The sequence below is a fragment of the Sprattus sprattus genome (assembly GCF_963457725.1).
Source record: "Sprattus sprattus genome assembly, chromosome: 6".
Lineage (NCBI taxonomy): Eukaryota > Metazoa > Chordata > Actinopteri > Clupeiformes > Clupeidae > Sprattus > Sprattus sprattus.
Window position 1 is genome coordinate 25,745,091 of NC_137925.1, and position 20,580 is coordinate 25,765,670.

At 39.5% G+C, this 20,580-nt stretch overlaps 2 protein-coding genes across 2 annotated transcripts; both read left to right on the top strand.

Moving 5' to 3' along the window:
* The first annotated feature begins 3,889 nt into the window (after positions 1-3,889).
* Positions 3,890-9,032, top strand: LOC308366395 (phospholipase A and acyltransferase 3-like). The gene is made up of 5 exons (XM_080840081.1): positions 3,890-3,945; positions 6,459-6,544; positions 7,286-7,394; positions 7,673-7,941; positions 8,098-9,032. The coding sequence occupies exons 2-5, from the start codon at positions 6,530-6,532 to the stop codon at positions 8,218-8,220; spliced, it is 516 nt and encodes a 171-aa protein (XP_080696207.1). The 5' UTR covers positions 3,890-3,945; positions 6,459-6,529; the 3' UTR covers positions 8,221-9,032.
* A 7,909-nt stretch (positions 9,033-16,941) lies between these two features.
* On the top strand, positions 16,942-18,946 carry LOC308367164 (phospholipase A and acyltransferase 3-like; the record flags this gene model as incomplete). Its single annotated transcript, XM_080840979.1, has 4 exons — positions 16,942-16,956; positions 18,109-18,217; positions 18,420-18,688; positions 18,818-18,946. The coding sequence occupies 4 exons, from the start codon at positions 16,942-16,944 to the stop codon at positions 18,944-18,946; spliced, it is 522 nt and encodes a 173-aa protein (XP_080697105.1).
* Positions 18,947-20,580: the final 1,634 nt, after the last annotated feature.

Here is a 20,580-nt window from a genome sequence, read left to right on the forward strand (position 1 = left end):
AAACAAAGTTCTTAGTTTAATAGCTTCTCTGCTTTTCTACTCGCTTGCTATATTATCCTGTTGGCTCTGTGGTACCTCCCCTCTGCTTCAAGAACCTTTGCTCTTCCTGGTAATTTTGTCCGGAGCTAAGTGGTGGTGCTGGCTTACCGAGGATATCTTTGTACATTACCACGGTAAATACAACAATTAGCTGTAAATTAGATTATTTGATGCCTTTTGGTGTTTTTACAGTGAGGAAAAACTCTACTTAGGCTACAGTAGCCTACAGCAGCGTAAGGCAAATAGGCTATTTAGCCAACAGTATGCTGAGACACTGAGGTGCTGAAGGAACATTAGGAGTTTGTGGATAATTAGGTCTGTTAAAAAATGAAGTAGCTGTGATCGAAAAAAGACTTACATTCAGTCTCGTAGTCACCTTAATCGCCTGTAATAATAACATTGTTTAAATTTGTTAGGCTTTTTTCAATAATGTCTCTTATGCTTAGAATGGCTTCTTACTCTATTTCACCTTTTCCTGTGATGATGAAAGGATGTTATTTGTGGCCATTTGTGGCTAATTTAGGCCAATGATATAATGGGGCAGTTTAGGGTTTTCTTTGCAGACAATCGCAGCTGTAGGCTATTCAGGTTTTTATCAAAGGTAAAAGTTGTTTTTATTAAACCAAAGGTAGGCAGTTTCAGTCATGCAGCCATTTCATTTTCCACATGTTTCCAATTAAGATAAATTCGCTTAATCCAACCCTCCAATAAAGCATAAGATTAAGATTACTGTTAATGTGTTTGTTTTTGGCGGTTGTAGCACGTTTGTCCTATTTGGTTGTGTTGTGTGCATTTGCAGCCCGTTCGAATACTTGGCTGTCAGTATTGCAGCAGATTTTCTAAATGCTGCATATTTGTTTTCAAATTGATGTAAAGGTTTTCTTAATTTGCTCGGTAAAAAGGGAATTCTCTTTAACCTTTATTTTTTCTTAAATGATGAACGGATATACGTATGTTTTGTAATTTCTTACAGGGCAGAGGGAGGTAACACTGTGCACTTGTCAACGCCATCTGAGTCAATCTTGTGTGAGCCAAGGTCATCATGGCACTAACTCTGGTAATTTCTGCTCTGCTGTTTAGGCAAAGTCAATTAAACTCAAAAGTGACAATGTTTCTCAAATAATATCATCATTTCACAAAGACCATCTCAAAAATGTCAACTTCCAGTATGATAAGAAACCAGAGATTGGGGACCTGATAGAGATTTTCAGACCACTATACCAGCACTGGGCTGTATACATTGGAGATGGATTCCTCATTCACCTAGCTTCAACTGGTGCGTTATCACAGTTTGTATCCCTTATAAAACAGGTTCAGGCAGTACATTTCAACTCGGAAAACCTGACCAACAATTGTTTTTAAGGTCACAAATATTATTTAGAAAATTGCCACACAATATAAAAGTTGTGCTAATTGTTATTGAGTCTCACGTTTTAGTCTTCATTGGCACTGTTTGGTGGGATGATTTAAAACAAATGTTTTACTAAATGATTACATCTTTAAGTATTACATATCAGTCCATATTGCTTCTATGTCAACTCTGTTGCTGAAGACGCAGGATGTGGAGCCTCCAGCATGAGGTCAGATGTGCTTGCGAGAGCCGTCGTAAAGAGGGAAAGATTGTGGGATGTTGTGAAAAAAGATAAGTGGAGGATCAATAATCTTCTGGATGAAGAGGTTGAGCCTCGGCCTGCCCACGTGATCATTCGGGAGGCTGAGAGCCGCTTGAACCAGGTGGTTCACTACTCTGTTGTTCAGAGTAACTGTGAGCACTTTGTCACAGAGCTGCGATACGGCAAGCCCCAGTCACGCCAGGTGAGACGGGCAATCTGCTCTGATCTGATAACAAATTACTTGTTTAGCTGCTCTCATAATCTGTACAATGTTTGATTAAGGCACACATGTGTTAACTTTGTTATCTGTAATGATTCATGTTATTGTTATGCACTAACTCTATCATTCTGGGGTAATGTGCAGGTACGCACTATGGAGCACACTATGGAGGTTGGCATTGGGGCGGGAGTGGCAGCTATTGGTGTGGGACTTCTAGCTCTTGCGGCAGTTTTGATTGGAGGTGGAAGCAAGGAAAAGAAAAGCAAAAGTAAACGCTGAATACGAGACCTACATCATTCCTTGAAGTAACTTCAGCACAATACCACCAGCAGGCCTTTCTGAAAAATTAAAAATAAAAATTTGCCATTCATCTCTTAGGCGTGGTTACTGAAATACATTTATGTCAGTGACTGACGGATTGACCATCTTACTTGCTATCAGTCATGATTTCAGTTTTTGTAGATTTTTATCTCTCTTTCCTGACAGTGCCATATGTTGGTTCTTGATTAAGCTGCTTTCTCCTAATTTGACGCTAATAGTTGACTCAGTTGATGTAAAAAGCACATAAGATAGTGACAAAAGATAGTGAATGTGTCTCAGAGAGTAACACAACTAGCTATTTTCACTAGTTGAAAGGGAATGCAAATAATTTGAAAAATAATTATTAACATTGTTATTATGATATATATATATATATTTGATCAAACCCTTTGTCAAAAATAAAGTGATTTGATACTTAGTGCTGTGTCAAGTAGGATTGTCTTCATAGAGTAAAATAATAAAGAGAAAAGTGGTCCTGCAAAGTAACAAAATGTAGATGTATTTAAATTGAGTTTTCACGAACGGAAAAACCCCTTTGTCAGCCCATGGCAAAATAAACTGTACGTATGTATATATGTATGTATGAATGTATGTACGTATATGTATTTATTTAACAGGACTCGAGCACTTTAATGAACATTGCTGTAACTAGACATTGCTTGCTCTCACCCGGAGAGCTACACAGGAAACACAAACCACAATGTACAACACGAGCAAATCCAGTTGGAGAAACAAGAGACAAGTTTTCAGCAGCAAAGTGTCCCAGTTGCTCCGGCTGGTTCCTCTGCTCCAGCTCCAGTGCTTTGAGTCTGTGCCAATCCAGGTTCCAGCTGCAGCCCCATATGTAGATCCAGTCCAGGTTCCTGCTGCAGCCCAATATGCAGATCCAGTCCAGGTTCCTGCTGCAACCCCATTCGCAGATCCAGTCCAATCATCCAGTCCAGGTTCCTACTGCAGCCCCATAAAAGCTGCATATACATCCAGTCCGATCATATAGTCCAGATTTCTGCTGCAGCCCCATATGTAGATCCAGTCTAATCATCCTCCCCAGTATTCTAGTCATCCCAATCTAATAGTTTACTCACCTGTGCCCAATGGCCAATGTCATTATGTTCACACTTAAACCCTGAGTTCTCCATTTGTCTTTGTGTGGTATTGTGTGTTTGACAAGAGACGCTGTGTGAGGCTCCACTCCAGAGACTGCAGAATGTTTCAGTGCTTTGGTGTACACGTTGTGGCAGTTTGATTTTGTAGTAAAAGAAGCCTTTAAGCGTCTGCTTCTTTTTTCTCCTGTTCCTCGATTTAATTGTGACACAAAGAGAAAGTGATTTTTAGTGCTGAAGGATATGACTATCAATGAAACCCTATTATAAATTAGATCTAAATGACTGGTATGTGGTGAGGTGTCTGATATTCCATTCTGGTGCCGCTCTTAGACTGAAGACGGTGGAAAGTGGAATACTGCAGTGATTTGTATGATTTTGATTATGATAAAGATTTTAAGGTCCTCAGTTTCAAGTGTCTGTGTATAGACTGTGATTATTTCGATTGTATGTGGTTAGCCTGTGAAAATAAGGTCCTAAAATTATATAAGAGTTCTTAGTTTATAAGCTTCTCTGCCACTCGCTTGCCCCTATTATCACGTTTGCTCTGTGGTACCTCCCCTCTGCTTTGAGAACTTTTACTCTCCCTACTATTTTTGTCCGGAGGGTTGGTGCTGGCTTACAGAGGATATCTTTGTACATCACCACGGTAAATATAAACAATGAGTTGTAAATTAGATTATTTGATGCCGGTGTTTTTACAGCGATGAATTCAGCGTTAGGATTTTGCGTTGATCATAGCAGCCTTTAGCCAACAGTATGCTGGACACTTTTAGCCCATGTTATGCTGAGACACTGAGGGCCTGATTTACTAATATGCGAGCGCTTCTTAATCTGCGTTCGCAAATTAACGCACGGTGTTTTTGCGCATTTTACTTGGTATTTATCAAGCCAGATCTGCGCTGGGCAAACTGTGCTTACTCCGCCCTTTAAAGAGCCTGATTTACTAAGATTGATTTGCGAACGCATCTTTGCCAGGCGCACATTAACGCACGGTGATTCCCCGCATTTCCGTGATATTTATCAAGCCAGATACGCGCTGGGCAATCATTATTTAGCGCGCCGTTAAAAGACTGGAGAACTTGCCAGCAAGTTACTGCCACCATGGAGATTCGAGGAAGAAAAAACTAAGGTTCAGCGAATAGATAGCGAATAGATAGCGAGATAGATGTATTGGTTCACGTTCGCTCAATCACTGAACCTGATTCAATGGGTTATATTGTTGTTTTGCCCGCCATCATCTACAGCGAGATGTTTAAAAGAACACGATTATAAATAATATGCTATTGGTGGCATTAATGCATACACTGTCTATTATAACAATATATATGTGTACATGGCGAGATACGTTCTACAAGGGACATGGGTTCACTACAATATATCCCCACTGAAACAAATACATTTACCAAGTAGACAGGCCTCTCCAAAATCACCGTTGCTCAATCATGGATAAATGACACTATTCCGAAAGATAAAACTGTCATGGACAGACCACTACCACGTAAGTAATGGTCATGTTGGCATCACATATGACCTGGACATTCATTGAATATGTGTGCTTTCTGTTTCGGTAAACGTGTTCGCGGATTGAAGGTGGGACTGTTTGCATGTGGGTGCGATCAATTTCTCCAATTATGTTCGGAAAGTTTAATTTCATATATATGAATATATGAATTATACGAGTTGAAACAAATATTTCTGTTCGCTGTCTCTGTCTATGTCTTTGCCTTGCTGCTGCCATATCAACGTTTTCAGACTCAGTGAAAATGCGCATGGTTAAGACGTGCTTTTATGAGGCGGAGAATTAGCGTGCAAATCAGAGATGTGCGCTCGCCGGGCAGTTTAGTAAATACCACGCAGTTCATCATTAGGCGCACTCCTCCCATTAAATAGCGCTACACGCCTACGTTACCACCCACGTTTCCGAACCATCCCACCTGTTTGCAGGTACACACCCTCAAAGCGTTAATATGCGCTGCGCCAGCTTAGTAAATACCGTTTTTCGTTACGACCGCTATTTTACGCCAGAAAATGGGCGCAATCCTGTTAGTAAATCAGGCCCTGAGATGTTGAAGAAACATTAGGAGTGGATAATTCTGTCTGTTAGAAAATTAAATAGCTGTGTCGAAAAAAGACTTACAGTCAGTCTCGTAGTCGCCTTTCATCAAAGTCATTCAAATTGTTAGAATAACATTGTTTAAATTAGTTAGAGGTCAGCCCAGATAACCGAACAAAACTCTACTCGCGCTTGCAATACCATATGCCGTTTCATCATATTTGTTAGAGTGAAGGACAAATTATTTGTGAATACTATCACCGTGTTTGAAATGCATTGGTCTGTTAATAGCCGAGTGACAGCTAATTTTCCAAAGTGAAGTTGGACATTTTGCAACTTTTCCGACGCGCCATTTCATCGAACAGCTAGTTCAAGTGGTGGAAAATGAATGTGAAAGTATTTGTTCGGTAACGGATCTATTTTCAGTAATGTCGCTTATGCTAAGAGTGGCTTCTAACTGTAATGTAGCCTACCTTTTCAGATGATGATGAAAGGTTGTTACTTGTGGCATTATGTTACAGGCTAATTTAAGCTAATGTTATTTTGGGCCAGTTCTGGGTTTTTCTTTTGCATTTACATCTACATTTAGTCATTTAGCAGACGCTTTTGTCCAAAGCGACGTAGGCTACACGGGAAAGAACAGTCAAGCAACGAGAGACCTAGTGTAACAATAAGTAGGCTACTATTTTACATAATAGAAATAGGCAAAAAGTGCAGAAATGTACCTGCTTTAAGTGCAAGTTAAGTACTATTAGTACAAGTTAGGAAGGGTCTTAAAGATCTTCTGCAGACAATCGCAGCATATGCTATTCAGGGGTTTAGTTTTTTTCTAAACCAAAGGTACAGATTCAGGCAGCCACTTGTTTTTCTACATTGTTCCAGTTCATATGAAGCACGTTGTAGCACGTTTATCCTATTGTTGTGTTGTGTGCATTTGCAGCACGTTCACGTATTTTGCAACACATTTCCTAATGCTGCATATGTGTTTTCAAATTAATGTCTTACTAATTTGTTCGGTAAAAAGGGAATTCCCTTTATCCTAAACTTCAAGATGCTTTATATTTACTTAAATGATGAATGAATACATGTTTTGTAATTTCTCACAGGGCAGAGGGAGGTAACACTGCACTTGTCAAAGCACAACATCTAACCAAATCTTGTGTGAGCCAAGGTCATCATGGCGCCAACTCTGGTAATTTCTGTAACATTTCTGTAACATTTCAGAGAGAAATTTCTGGCCCTATCTCCCTCTCCCTACAGGGTCCTTTGCAACTTGCCTTGCGCTCAGCATGTTCAAATGTTTTAAATAATGGTTTTAAAAGTCATAATAGTAGTATTTTTACGTATTACTCCATACCCTACCTGTATACAGGTTTTTGTATGTTCAAACAGCATTACCCACAATGGTATTAGGTGGAAGGCAATGAAACACCTATGACCACATCTAACATAATTTCTTTGCTCCCTGTTCTAATTTCCACTACAGTCCATCAAAGTAGCTTTACAACACCTTGAAGCTCAAAATAAGTTCTAAAACTAGAGCAAATACCCTCAAGAATAATCCAACAACATCAAACTGTTCTTTAAAAATATATATTTATTGTAGTGCTAACAAACAAAAATACAACAAGATATGACAACTATGCCACAAAATACGTTTTACAGTAAGTAATTAGCCTACATATTTGTGTTTAATTGACATAACTGTGTAGACATTTGTTTTCACTTTGACATTCAAGAGGGGTTTTTAGTGATTTTTTGGGGGTCAAAAAAGCTAACTTATACTGAACAGGATTGATTTATAAAAGCAATAAAAGGGTAAAACATCCAAGGGGGTGAATACTTATGCAAGGCACTGTAACTCATAGGTTACCACGTTTCTCAAATAATCTCATAATTTCACAAAGACCATTTCAACTTTGTTGCCTTCCAGTATGATGAGAAACCAGAGATTGGGGACCTGATAGAGATCTTCAGAGGAACTTACCAGCACTGGGCTTTATACATTGGAGATGGATACGTCATTCACCTGGCTCCACAGAGTGCGTTATCACAGTTTGTATCCCTTAAATCAAGTTCAGGCAGTACATTTCAACAAAGGAAAACCTGACCAACCAGTTTTTAATGGGACATAGACAAATATAAATTTGAAAATTGCCCCCGAGTATGAAACTGTGCTAGTATTTTTATTGACTCTCACGTTTTACTCTTCATTGATACTGTTTGTAGTGATCATTTAAAACAAATGTATTACTAAATGATTACATCTTTAAGTATTACATATCAGTAGCCTACATATTGCTTCTACGTCATCCTGTAGCTGAACTGGCAGGAGGTGGAGCCTACATGATGATGTCAGTGCTGTGTGACAAAGCCGTCGTAAAGAAAGAAGGATTGTGGGATGTTGTGGGAACAGATGAGTGGAGGATCAATAATCTCCTGGATGAAAAGGTTGAGCCTCGGCCTGCCCACGTTGTCATACAGGAGGCTAAGAGCTTCTTAAACCAGGTGCTGCCTTACTCTGTATTTCAGAGCAACTGTGAGCACTTTGTCACAGAGCTGCGATACGGCAAGCCCCAGTCACGCCAGGTGAGATGTGCAGTAAATCTGCTAACAAAGGACTTGTTCAGATGCTCTCTTAATCTGTACTATGTTTGATTAGGGCACACATGTGATAACTTTGTTATCTGTAATGATTCATCTTATTGTAATACACTTACCCCATCATTCTGTGCTGATGTGCAGGTACGCAAGGGTGTGGAGGTTGGAGTTGGGGTGGGAGTGGCTGCAATGGTTGGTGTGGGACTTCTAGCTTTTGCAGCAACTATGTTTGGAAGTGGAAGCAAGGAGAAGGAAAGTAAACGCTGAATACGAGACCTACATCATTCCTTAAAGTAACATAAGCACAATACCACCAGCAGGCCTTTCTGAAAATAAAAACTCCAAACTTGCCATTCATTTCCTGAAAAACATTTATGTCAGTGACTGGTGAATGGACCATCTTACTTGCTATCAGTTATGATTTCAGTTTTTGTATATTTTTATCTCTCTTTCCGGACAGTGCCATATGTTGGTTCTTGATTAAGCTGCTTTCTCCTAATATGACGCTAATAGTTGACTCAGTTGATGTAAAAAGCACATAAGATAGTGACAAAAGATAGTGAATGTGTCTCAGAGAGCTACATAACTGGCCTTTTTCACTAGTTGAAAGGGAAGGCAAATAAATTGAAACAGAATTATGTAATATTTTTACATGCTAGAACAATTGAGACAAATTATTGGAATTTTATAGATGCCACAGCTTTTCTGTAAAATATTTATTAAGAGGAGTATAACAATATTATTATAATATATATTTGATCAAACCCCTTGTCAAAAAAAAGGTGATTTGAAACGTAGTCCTGTGTCAAGTGGAATTGTCTTCATGTCAAATAATAAAGAGAAAAGTGGTCCTGCAAAGTAACAAAATAAAGTAGATGTATTTGAATTGAGTTTTCATGCACGGAAAAACCCATATGTCAGCCCATGGCAAAACAAACTGTATGTTTGTATACAGTTGTCAGGGTTCTGGACTGCAATCCCCCTGTTGACCATGTGGGGTCCTCAGTTCTGGTTTGGACTGTCACATGTGTGTTTTATGCCTCATTGTTGTCACCTGTGTCTCGTTTGGTTGCCTTTATAAGCTGTCTGTTTTTTGTGTTCTGTGCTCAGTCTTTATTTGATGCCCTACGGTCGCACAGCGTGAGTTTTTGTTGTCTTGTGGAATCCTTGTCTTTGTTAAGCCTTTTTGCCTGGAGTTGCCCTTTTTTGAACCTTGTCCTAAGTTCTGAGTTAAACTGTTTTTGCTACTTTTTGTTGGACGCCTTAACTGCCCAGACTGTATTTTGTATCTGGATGTTTTTGAGTTTTTTTTGCCTGGTCTGTTGATCATCTTTGCCTGGTGCTAAGTAAATATTCTTTCTGAAACCAAGAGTCAACTCTCTGTTCCTTCTCTGCATCTGAGTCCAACACTCACTTAGTACGCTGGTAGGCTCCCCCCCTGCCACACGGGACATCACAGGTTCGATCCCCAGTCGAGCCTGACACCTGTTGTATGTATGAATGTCTGAATGTATGCATATATGTATTTATTTAACAGGAACAGAGCACTTGAATGAACATTGCTGTAACTAGATATTTATTGTTCTCACTCGAAAACACAAACCACAATGGACAACACGTGCAAATGCAGTTGGAGAAACAAGAGACAAGTCTTCAGCAGCAAAGTGTCCTAGTTGCTCCAGCTGGTTCCTCTGCTCCAGCTCCAGTGATTGGAGTCTGTGCCAGTCCAGGTTCCTGCTGCAGCCCCATATGTAGATCCAGTCCAGGTTCCTGCTGCAACCCCATACGTAGATCCAGTCTGATCATCCAGTCCAGTATTCTAGTTTTAATTGAGTTTTCATGCAGGGAAAAACTCGTTTGGCAACCCAGGCAACTATGTATATATAAAAATGTATGTATTTATTTAACAGGAACAGACCACGTTAGAGAACATTGCTGAAAATATGACTCAGTGAGCCAAGAAGGCTCATTTTAATGTATCTAGATGTCAGATGTTACAATAGGCTCCCAGAGAGTAAAAAACTAAAAAAAGATGTTGAGGATGTTAACATGAATATCAGTACATACAGGTAAAATGATGTGACAACATGGAGCAGTGTTAGGCAAATATAAGTGAAGCATGCAATATAAAAACAAGTAGTCCACTAAGCAAACAACAGAACTACAGCATTTAGTAAATATTGGTTGAAGCAAGCAGGCAGTAGCCAGAGAAGCATAGAGTACATCAAGCAAGCAACTGGACAACATTAACCCGCGTTAAGCAACTATTGAGTTTGAGCATACAGGCAGTACAGAGGCATATAGAAAGTAAAGCAGGCGATACAGTGAGTGTGAACAGCACATGAATCTCACTCAGAGAGCCAGACAGGAAACACAAAACACAACGGACAACACGTGGAAATGCAGTAGCCGGAGACACAAGAGACAAGTTTACAGCAGCAAAGTGTCCCAGTTGCTCCAGCTCCAGTGCTTGGAGTCTGTGCCAGTCCAGGTTCCTGCTGCAGCCCCAAATGCAGATACAGTCCAGTTTCCTGCTGCAGCCCCATATGAAGATCCAGTCCAGTTTCCTGCTGCAGCCCCATATGAAGATCCAGTCCAGGTTCCTGCTGCATCCTCATATGCAGATCCAGTCCAGTTTCCTGCTGCAGCCCCAAATGCAGATCCAGTCCAGTTTCCTGCTGCAGCCCCATATGAAGATCCAGTCCAGGTTCCTGCTGCATCCTCATATGCAGATCCAGTCCGATCATCCTCCCCAATATTCCAGTCATCCCAATCTAATAGTTTAGTTTCTCACCTGTGCCCAATGTCATTATGTTCGCTCTTAAACTGTGAGTTCACCATTTGTCTTTGTGTAGTATTGTGTGTTTGATAAGAGACACTGTAAAGTTGAGCTCCAGAGACTGCAGAATATTGTCAGTGCCTTGGTTTACACGGTGTGGCTGTTTGATTTTGTAGTTAAAGAAGCCTTTAAGCGTCTGCTTCTTCTTTCTCCTGTTCCTCAATTTAATTGTGACACAAAGAGAAAGTGTTTTTTTAGTGCTGACAGATATGACTATCAATGAGCCCCTGTTTTAAATGAGAATAAAATTACTGGTATGTGTTGAGGCCTCTGATATTCCATTCTGGTCCAGCTCTTAGACAGACTGACTGAAGGCGGTGGGAAGTGGAATAATGCAGTGATTTGTATGATTTTGTAGATTTTAATGTCTTCAGTTTTAAGTGTCTGTGTATAGACTGTGATTATTTCGATTTCATGTGGTTAGCCTGTGAAATAAATGTCCTAAATGATATATGAGTGTCTAGTTTTAATAGCTTCTCTGCTTTTCTACTCGCTTGCCACTATATTATCCCGTTTACTCTGTGGTACCTCCCCTCTGTTTGCACCTTTGCTCTCCCTGCTACTTTTGCCCGGAGAGAAGTGGTGGTGATGGTTTACAGTGGGTTTCCTTGTTCACTACCACGGTAAGTATGAACAGAGAGTTGATTTGATGCCGTTTGGGTTTTACAGCGAGAAAAAACTTTATAGGCTACAGTAGCCTATAGGCCTATACCGTAATGAGAATTGGCGTTAGAAAATGTTAAGTAGCTGTGTCGAAAAAAGACTTACAGTCAGTGTCGTAGTCGCCTTTCATCTAAGTCAAGCAAATTGTAATGATCATTGTGATTTTCATAATGTCGCTTATGCTTAGAGTGGCTTTTATCTGTAATTGACCTTTTCCTGTGATGATGAAATGTTGTTGCTTGTGGCCATTTGTTAAAGGCTTAATTACAGTGCATGAAATGCCCTGTATTGTTATTCCTAGGCTTCTTCTTCTTCTTCTTCTTATTCTTGTTACCTTTTTCTGCGATTAATTCAGCCCGAACCGCTTAACGTAGAAACTTCATTCAAACTTTGTCGCGTACGTCTTGTAAACGACACTTATGCTATGTATTTTTCACTTTTCTAAACTTTATACTTTTTAAGATATTAAAGAAAAACGAATATAAATTTCTCCCATTGACTTACATTGGGCCATTATGACATCATAATAGGGTCTTTAACACTCTAAGGTCCAAGGCCTTTTAGACTTTTCTAAGTTGTCTGACATGCCTTGATGTTTTTGTACATTTTGCTTAACTAAAAACATTGATGCACAAATGGAATATATGATTCTATTCTAGAAGACCTCAGCAATAATATTAGAAAATGGTTCAATGTTTCCGTGGTTGTTCTTTTTATGTCTCTAAGATGAAAACTCAAAAATAAAAATATCCCGGACGAGGGATATAGACCTTTTAGTGTTAAACTGGCTTGCACCTGTGCTTTACTGACACCTGTGCCAAATCCAAGAAACCTCTTCTCTCTCTGTCCCTCTCTGTCCCTCTCAATTTAACTGTAACTAGGAACATTAAGACACCATCCATTCTCTATTTTTTTTTCTCTCCATCTTTCTCTCTCAGTCAACTTTCTCTCACACTCAATCTCTCTTCTTCACTCCATTTTTATCTCCTTTTTTCAATATTTTCACTCTCTCTTTATCTCTTCATCCAGAGCCACTCTTGTTCACTCTTCTTTCCTTCTTCCACTCTTCTTTCCTTTCTTATTTTCTTCTTCCATTTATCTTTCCTTCTTCCACTCTTCTTGCCTTTCTTTTTTCCTTCATCCACTCTTCTTTCCTTTCTTCACTCTTCTTTCCTTTCTTCACTCTTCTTTCCTTCTTACACTCTTCTTTCCTTTCTTCTTTCCTTCTTTCACTCTTCTTTCTTTTCTTATTTCCTTCTTCCACTCTTCTTTCCTTCCTTCACTCTTCTTTCCTTTCTTCTTTCATTATTTCACTCTTCTTTCTTTTTTTCTTTCCTTCTTCCACTCTTCTTTCCTTTCTTCACTCTTCTTTCTTTTCTTCTTTCCTTCTTTCACTCTTCTTTCCTTTCTTCTTTCCTTCTTCCACTCTTCTCTCCTTTCATCACTCTTCTTTCCTTTTTATCTTTCCTTCTTCCACTCTTCTTTCCTTTCTTCTTTCCTTCTTTCACTCTTCTTTCTTTTCTTCTTCCTTTCTTAACTTTTGCATTTCATGCACTGGTATTTCCTTCAGGAAATGCATTTTCTAGTTTGTATTTGATAGGGCCGATAAAAAATCGAATGTAATTTGTAACAAAATACTTTAGAGTGGAGTAATTACAGTGCATGAAATGCCCTGTATTGTTATTCCTAGGCTTCTTCTTCTTCTTATTACAGTGCATGAAATGCCCTGTATTGTTATTCCTAGGCTTCTTCTTCTTCTTATTACAGTGCATGAAATGCCCTGTATTGTTATTCCTAGGCTTCTTCTTCTTCTTATTCTTGTTACCTTTTTCTGCGATTAATTCAGCCCGAACCGCTTAACGTAGAAACTTCATTCAAACTTTGTCGCGTAGGTCTTGTAAAGGACACTTATGCTATGTATTTTTCACTTTTCTAAACTTTATACTTTTTAAGATATTAAATAAAAACGAATCTAAATTTCCCCATTGACTTACATTGGGCCATTATGACATCATAATAGGGTATTTAAACTGGCTTGCACCTGTGCTTCACTGACAGCTGCACCAAATCAAAGGAACCTCTTCTCTGTCCCACTCAATTTAACTGTAACTAGGAACATTAAGACACCTTCCATTCTCTACTTTTTTTTCTCTCCATCTCTCCATCTTTCTCTCTATCCCTCTCAGTCTACTTTCTCTCACACTCAATCTCTCTTCTTCACTCCATTTTTATCTCCTTTTTTCAATATTTTCACTCTCTTTTTCTCTTCCACTCTTCTTTCCTTCTTCCACTCTTCTTTCCTTTCTTCTTTCCTTCTTCCACTCTTCTTTCCTTCTTTCACTTTTCATTCCTTTGTTCACTCTCCTTTCTTCTTTCCTTCTTTCACTCTTCTTTCCTTTCTTCTTTCCTTCTTCAACTATTATTTCCTTCTTTCACTCTTCTTTCCTTTCTTCACTCTTGTTTCTTTTCTTCTTCCACTCTTCTTTCCTTTCTTCACTCTTATTACAGTGCATGAAATGCCCTGTATTGTTATTCCTAGGCTTCTTCTTCTTCTTATTCTTGTTACCTTTTTCTGCGATTAATTCAGCCCGAACCGCTTAACGTAGAAACTTCATTCAAACTTTGTCGCGTAGGTCTTGTAAAGGACACTTATGCTATGTATTTTTCACTTTTCTAAACTTTATACTTTTTAAGATATTAAATAAAAACGAATCTAAATTTTCCCATTGACTTATACAGTGCCACTTTAAAGTATGTGAACCCCTTGACCACTTAGGAGTTTTCTGTTGTTTTACCATGATTTTTCATTTTTTTCATCACCAATTTTTCATAGATGAAATGTCAGGTTTATGTTTATCATTTGCATGTACTTGTTTAGAGGAAATTGTTTGAGTAGCCGAAAAACTACATGAAACATGGAATTAGTTCATTTCAAAAGTAAGTGAACCCCCAGCTGAATTGATAAAGTCAAGCAGGTAACAGATTCAGTGAAACTTATTTGGGTGATTAATTAGTCAATTGAGCAAACCGATCATCTGAGACATCCTTAGGGAAAGGTTTGGGCAACACAGATTAAAAGAGAGAGGAAACCAACCAAACTACTGTAGTGCCAAGGTGTACCCACACAGATCAACAATGCTGAGAGGAAACGAGATATCCGAGAACATCAGGAAGAAGGTACTGACAGCCCATCAGTCTTGGGAAAGCTATAAGACCATCTCCAAAAGATTCCAGCTCCATCCATCCATCCAAGACAAATCATTTAGAAATGGAGGGCATTCAACATGACCGCATCTCTGCCTAGAAGTGGACGCCCATCAAGACCATCACCAAGAAGCACCAGAAGAAGAATAAATCAGGTAAAAGTCAACCCACATATCACCTCTAAAGAGTTTCGGACCTCTCTGGCAGCATCTGGGGTAAAGGTACATGGGTCTACAATCACACGAAAATTGTTGGTTTTGATCGTGACAAAATAATTCTATCTCTGACTCATCTGTTTAAAGAAGGGACTTCCAGAAGGCCTTTGGTTTATCCAAGTGGTCTCGGGCAAAGTTGAAACGGGCAGTTTTGTTCTTTCTTGAGAGCAGAGGCTTCATTCTAGCAACCCGATCATGAATGTCATGTCTATTCAATTTTCGTCTGATTGTAGACCCATGTACATTTACCCCAGATGCTGCCAGAGAGGTCTGAAACTCTTTAGAGGTGATGTGTGGGTTGACTTTTACCTGATTTATTCTTCTTCTGGTGCTTCTTGGTGATGGGCGTCCACTTCTAGGCAGAGATGCGGTCATGTTGAATGCCCTCCATTTCTAAATTATTTGTCTTGGATGGATGGATGGAGCTGGAATCTTTTGGAGATGGTATTATAGCTTCCCCAAGACTGATGGGCTGTCAGAACCTTCTTCCTGAAGTTCTCGGATATCTCGTTTCCTCTCGGCATTGTTGATCTGTGTGGGTACACCTTGGCACTACAGTAGTTTGGTTGGTTTCCTCTCTCTTATAATCTGTGTTGCCCAAACCTTTCCCTAAGGATGTCTCAGATGATCGGTTTGCTTAATTGACTAATTAAGCACCCAAATAAGTTTCACTGAATCTGTTACCTGCTTGACTTTACCAATTCAGCTAGGGGGTTCACTTACTTTTGAAATGGACTAATTCCATGTTTCATGTAGTCTTTTGGCCACTCAAACAATTCCCTCTAAAAAAAGTACATGCAAATGATTAACATAAACCTGACATTCCTTCTATGGAAAATTGGTGATGAAAAAAATGAAAAATCATGGTAAAACAACAGAAAACTCCTAAGTGGTCAAGGGGTTCACATACTTTAAAGTGGCACTGTACATTGGGCCATTATGACATCATAATAGGGTCTTTAAACTGGCTTGCACCTGTGCTTTACTGACACCTGCGCCAAATCCAAGGAACCTCTTCTCTGTCCCTCTCAATTTAACTGTAACTAGAAACATTAAAACACCTTCCATTCTCTTCTTTTTTTTCTCTCCATCTCTCCATCTTTCTCTCTATCCCTCTCAGTCTACTTTCTCTCACACTCAATCTCTCTTCTTCACTCCATTTTTATCTCCTTTTTTCAATATTTTCACTCTCTTTTTCTCTTTATCCAGAGCCACTCTTGTTCACTCTTCTTTCCTTCTTTCACTTTTCTTTCCTTTCTTCACTCTTCTTCCCTTTCTTCACTCTTCTTTCTTTTCTTCTTTCCTTCTTCCACTCTTCTTTCCATCTTCCACTCTTCTTTCCTTCTTTCACTCTTCTTTCCTTTCTTCACTTTTCTTCTTCCTTTCTTAACTTTTGCATTTCATGCACTGGTATTTCCTTCAGGAAATGCATTTTCTAGTTAGGCTTATGTTATTCCGGGGCAGTTCTGGGTTATTCTTTTGTATTTACATTCACATTTAGTCATTTAGCAGACGTTTTTGTCCAAAGCGACGTAAACGGGATAGAGCAGTCAAGCTGCGAGCAATAGAGACACAGTGTAACAATAAATATTATTTTACATAAGAAATGGGAAAAAAGTGCAGGAATGTAACTGTTGTATACAAAGGTAGACAGTTTCAGTTTCATACAGCAATTTCATTTTCCACATTTTTCCAGTTGATGAAATCGCTTAATCCAACCCACTCGGTAAGGCATGAGACTAAGATTGCTGTTTATGTGTTTGTTTTGGGCCGTTGTAGCACGTTTGTCCTATTTGGTTGTGTTGTGTGCATTTGCAGCAAGTTCACGCATTTGGCTGTCAGCAGCACATTTCCTAAATGCTGCATATGTGTTTTCAAATGTATGTAAATGTTTTCTTAATTTGTTTGGCAACAAGATAATATCCTTAACTTCATGATGCTTTATTTGTACTTAAATGATAAATGAATACATGTTTTTTCATTTATCACAGTGCAGAGGGAGGTAAAACTGCAGTGGACTTGTCAAGGCGGGCTATCCAAGCAGATCTTGTGTGAGCCAAGATCATCATGGCGCCAACTCTGGTAATTTTTAGCAGCTCTGCCGTTCACGCAAACAGGGGCGAAGATCCCATTTCATTGTTGGGGGCGGGGGGGGGGGGGGGGGGGGGGGGGGACAATAAACTGTAAACTGTTTGGACAATAAACTGTTACATTTCAGAGAGTAATTCCTGGGGGGACATCTCCCTCTCCCTTACGGTCCTTTGCAACTTGCCTTGCACTGTTGAGCCCTCAACATGCCCAAATGTTAAATAATTGTATTAAAAGTCATAGTAGTAACAATACTACTATTATGACTTTTAATACATTTATTTAACATTTGGACATGTTGAGTTGATTAGTCCATACCCACCAGTATACAACGATGGTAGTAGTTGGAAGGTGGCAATGACAACCTTATATGACCACATCTAACAGAATTTCTTTGCCAGCTGTTTTCTGACTTAGCTTTACCTAATGAAACCATTATGAACCATTTTCATAAGCATTTCATTACTTTCCTGTGGATATCTTTATGAAACTGCCTTGATATAACTGGGGTCTTTCTACTTACTTGGAATTTCGGAGCACTCCAAAATTACCGAATGTCTGTCATTTTTTCTCTGCCATTTCAACTGACCTGGCTGGCTGACTGACAATTGGAGAGACACATACCTCTTTACAAATTGTAGCATAGCGGCAGTGACAGGGGAGAAAGGAGGTAAAAAAGAGGAGTGTGTGTGTGTGTGCTCTTTCCAAAATCAGCCTCTTTTTGTATCAGCACGCTGGTTAAGCTAATAGCTCATGATTGATAACAAGCTTAAACTAGCCATCTAGCTTAACCAGCATGCTGAAAAGAGGCTGATTTTGGACAAAGCAGGAGAAACGTCACTTTTCATGTTACAAGCTTGTGCATGTTGAACAAGTGGTGTGAGAAAGGACTTACTGGCTTTTATTTGTACAGGTTTTAATGGTGTGGTTGGTTTCCTCACAATCTGACCGTTTACTGTTAGGCTGATTGACTATGTTGTGCTTTTATTTCATACTAGATAATTAAGAATGATTTATTCTTGTTTACAATGATTTTTGGGGGGATCTCCGCCCCTGCACGCCAAGGCAATTTAACTCAAAAGTTACCATGTTTCTCAAATAATATCATCATTTCACAAAGACCATTTCAACTTTGTTGCCTTCCAGTATGATAAGAAACCAGAGATTGGGGACCTGATAGAGATCTTCAGAGGAACATACCAGCACTGGGCTTTATACATTGGAGATGGATACGTCATTCACCTGGCTCCACCCAGTGCGTCATCACATTTGTTTGTATCCCTTATAAAACAGGTTCCAACAATAGTATGTAACTGTGCTTATGTTGTTATTGACTCTCACATTTTACTCTTCATTGATACTGTTTGTAGTGATCATTTAAAACAAATGTATTACTAAATGATTACATCTTTAAGTATTACATAACAGTACATATTGCTTCTATGTCAACTCTGTAGCTGAACAGGCAGGAGGTGGAGCCTACAGCATGATGTCAGTGCTGTGTGATAGAGCTATCGTAAAGAAAGAAGGATTGTGGGATGTTGTGGAGGAAGATGAGTGGAGGATCAATAATCTCCTGGATAAAAAGTATGAGCCGCGGCCTGCCCACGTTATCATACGGGAAGCTAAGAGCTTCTTGAACCAGGAGCTGCCCTACTCTGTTTTTCAGAGCAACTGTGAGCACTTTGTCACAGAGCTGCGATACGGCAAGCCCCAGTCACGCCAGGTGAGATGTGCAGTGAATCTGCTAAAGAAGGACTTGTTCAGATGCTCTCATAATCTGTACTATGTTTGTTGAAGGCACACCTGTAATAACTTTGTTATCTGTAATGATTCAATCTGTGCTAATGTGCAGGTACGCAAAGCTGTGGAGGTTGCCGTTGGGGTGGGAGTGGTTGCAATGGTTGGTGTGGGACTTCTAGCTGTTGCATCAAGTATGTTTGGAGGTGGAAGTGAGGAGAAGGAAACGGAAAGTAAACGCTGAATACGAGACCTACATCATTCCTTAAAGTAACATAAGCACAATACCCCCAGCATGCCTTTCTGAAAATAAAAGGGTTAGGGTCAAAATTGGCCATTCATCTCTTGATCTCATTCAGAAGCCTTTAAACGTCTGCTTCTGTTTTTTTCCTGTTCGGTGATTTAATTTTGTAATAAAGCGAAAGTGGTTTATATTGCTGAAAAATATGAGCCCCTGTTTTAAATGACTAAACTAAATGACTGGTATGTGTTGAGTTCTCTGACATTCCATTCTGGTGCGGCTCTTAGACAGACTGACTGAAGACGGTGGAAAGTGGAATAATGCAGTGACTTGTATGATTACGTAGATAAGATTCATTTTCATGCTCAGTTGGGGTTTCCTAGCAGGAGTTTTCGGTGTCTGTTTTTAGACTGTGATGGTTTCAATGTAATGAGGTTAGCCTTTGACCAGCTCGTCAAACAGTAAATCTTGTGAAAAATATTTGAATACATGCACAATCTTGGCCGCCTTCCTTTTTCTCTGAAGTAGATTTGAGTTGATGTGAACATAGGGCCCTATACGTGATACAAGAGTTTCTAAGTTCAAAGGTTTCTCTGCTCAGAGTCTATCAGGAGATCCCATGACACAAAGCTTGTTGCTGTAAGTCTCTTTACTTTGGTGCTGTTGAGCAACTTCTCAGCATGGTCAGCTTAGGTTTACCAAGAAATCTCTTTTCAGTTCAGTTCGGTTCATTTTACCCTTCCTTTGAAATGGCCAACTCATAATAACTCAGTCAACCCCTATACAAGTACATTAATAGCATCATGAATGCACATGTCAAGCTTGGGCTTATTCTAATATCAATTGAAAAGACATTAAAGGCTTTAAACTGACTTCTGTATTAGGTCAGTCAAAATACCTAACAGCTACACCAACGGCTTGTTCTTTGAGTGTAAGTGTGAGTTGAGGCCTTGGAAGCTCAACCAAGTAGTCATCGAGGTAACAGGGCTGATGACCATCACGGCGAGCATGGGCGTTGTCTCCGGGCAATGACATCGTAAACGTGGTAATTTTACACCTCCGGCTCGAAGGACCATATAAAATAGGGGATATGTGAATGAATAAATCCCAAAAGGATCTGTATGCTTGTTATGAATGACTAGGTGACAATCGCCACAGATTGTCCGGTAAGAACAAGAATGTCAAAGTTCCAATGATGATGGATGTATTTATTTACACACACACATGATACTGATGATGATCTAGCCTGACGATGTCATACTCATAATTCTAGTCAGAATATGAGTCTGAGTCTGCTCCATTGAGTTGTGATTATGGGGCGTGTTTCAACGAACCAGGAAAGAAAATGCCTCTTCGCTCTATTGGATACCTAGAACTAATCAGAGCAACATACTATGACCATCTGATACATTAAAACTTTTACCTGATCCCGTAGGAAGGACGGCAAAAACATCTTTACGATCTACAAATGCCTTGATTGCGTTTCTTTGTTCCTCTTTCAAGGTTAAGATGCTGTTGAGGTCTTCTAAAACCGACTCAATGGCAGAATCTACACATATTAGCTCTCCAGCGGCAGCCATGTTTGTTGAACACGAACTTGAACTGAGCGCTCTTTGGTGACGTGGTTGATTACGTTA

Coding starts and splice junctions, on each gene's coding strand:
- LOC308366395 (XM_080840081.1), top strand. Junction 7,395..7,672: donor CATTCACCTGGCTCCACAGA/GTGCGTTATCAC, acceptor GTCATCCTGTAG/CTGAACTGGCAGGAGGTGGA. Junction 7,942..8,097: donor GCAAGCCCCAGTCACGCCAG/GTGAGATGTGCA, acceptor GCTGATGTGCAG/GTACGCAAGGGTGTGGAGGT.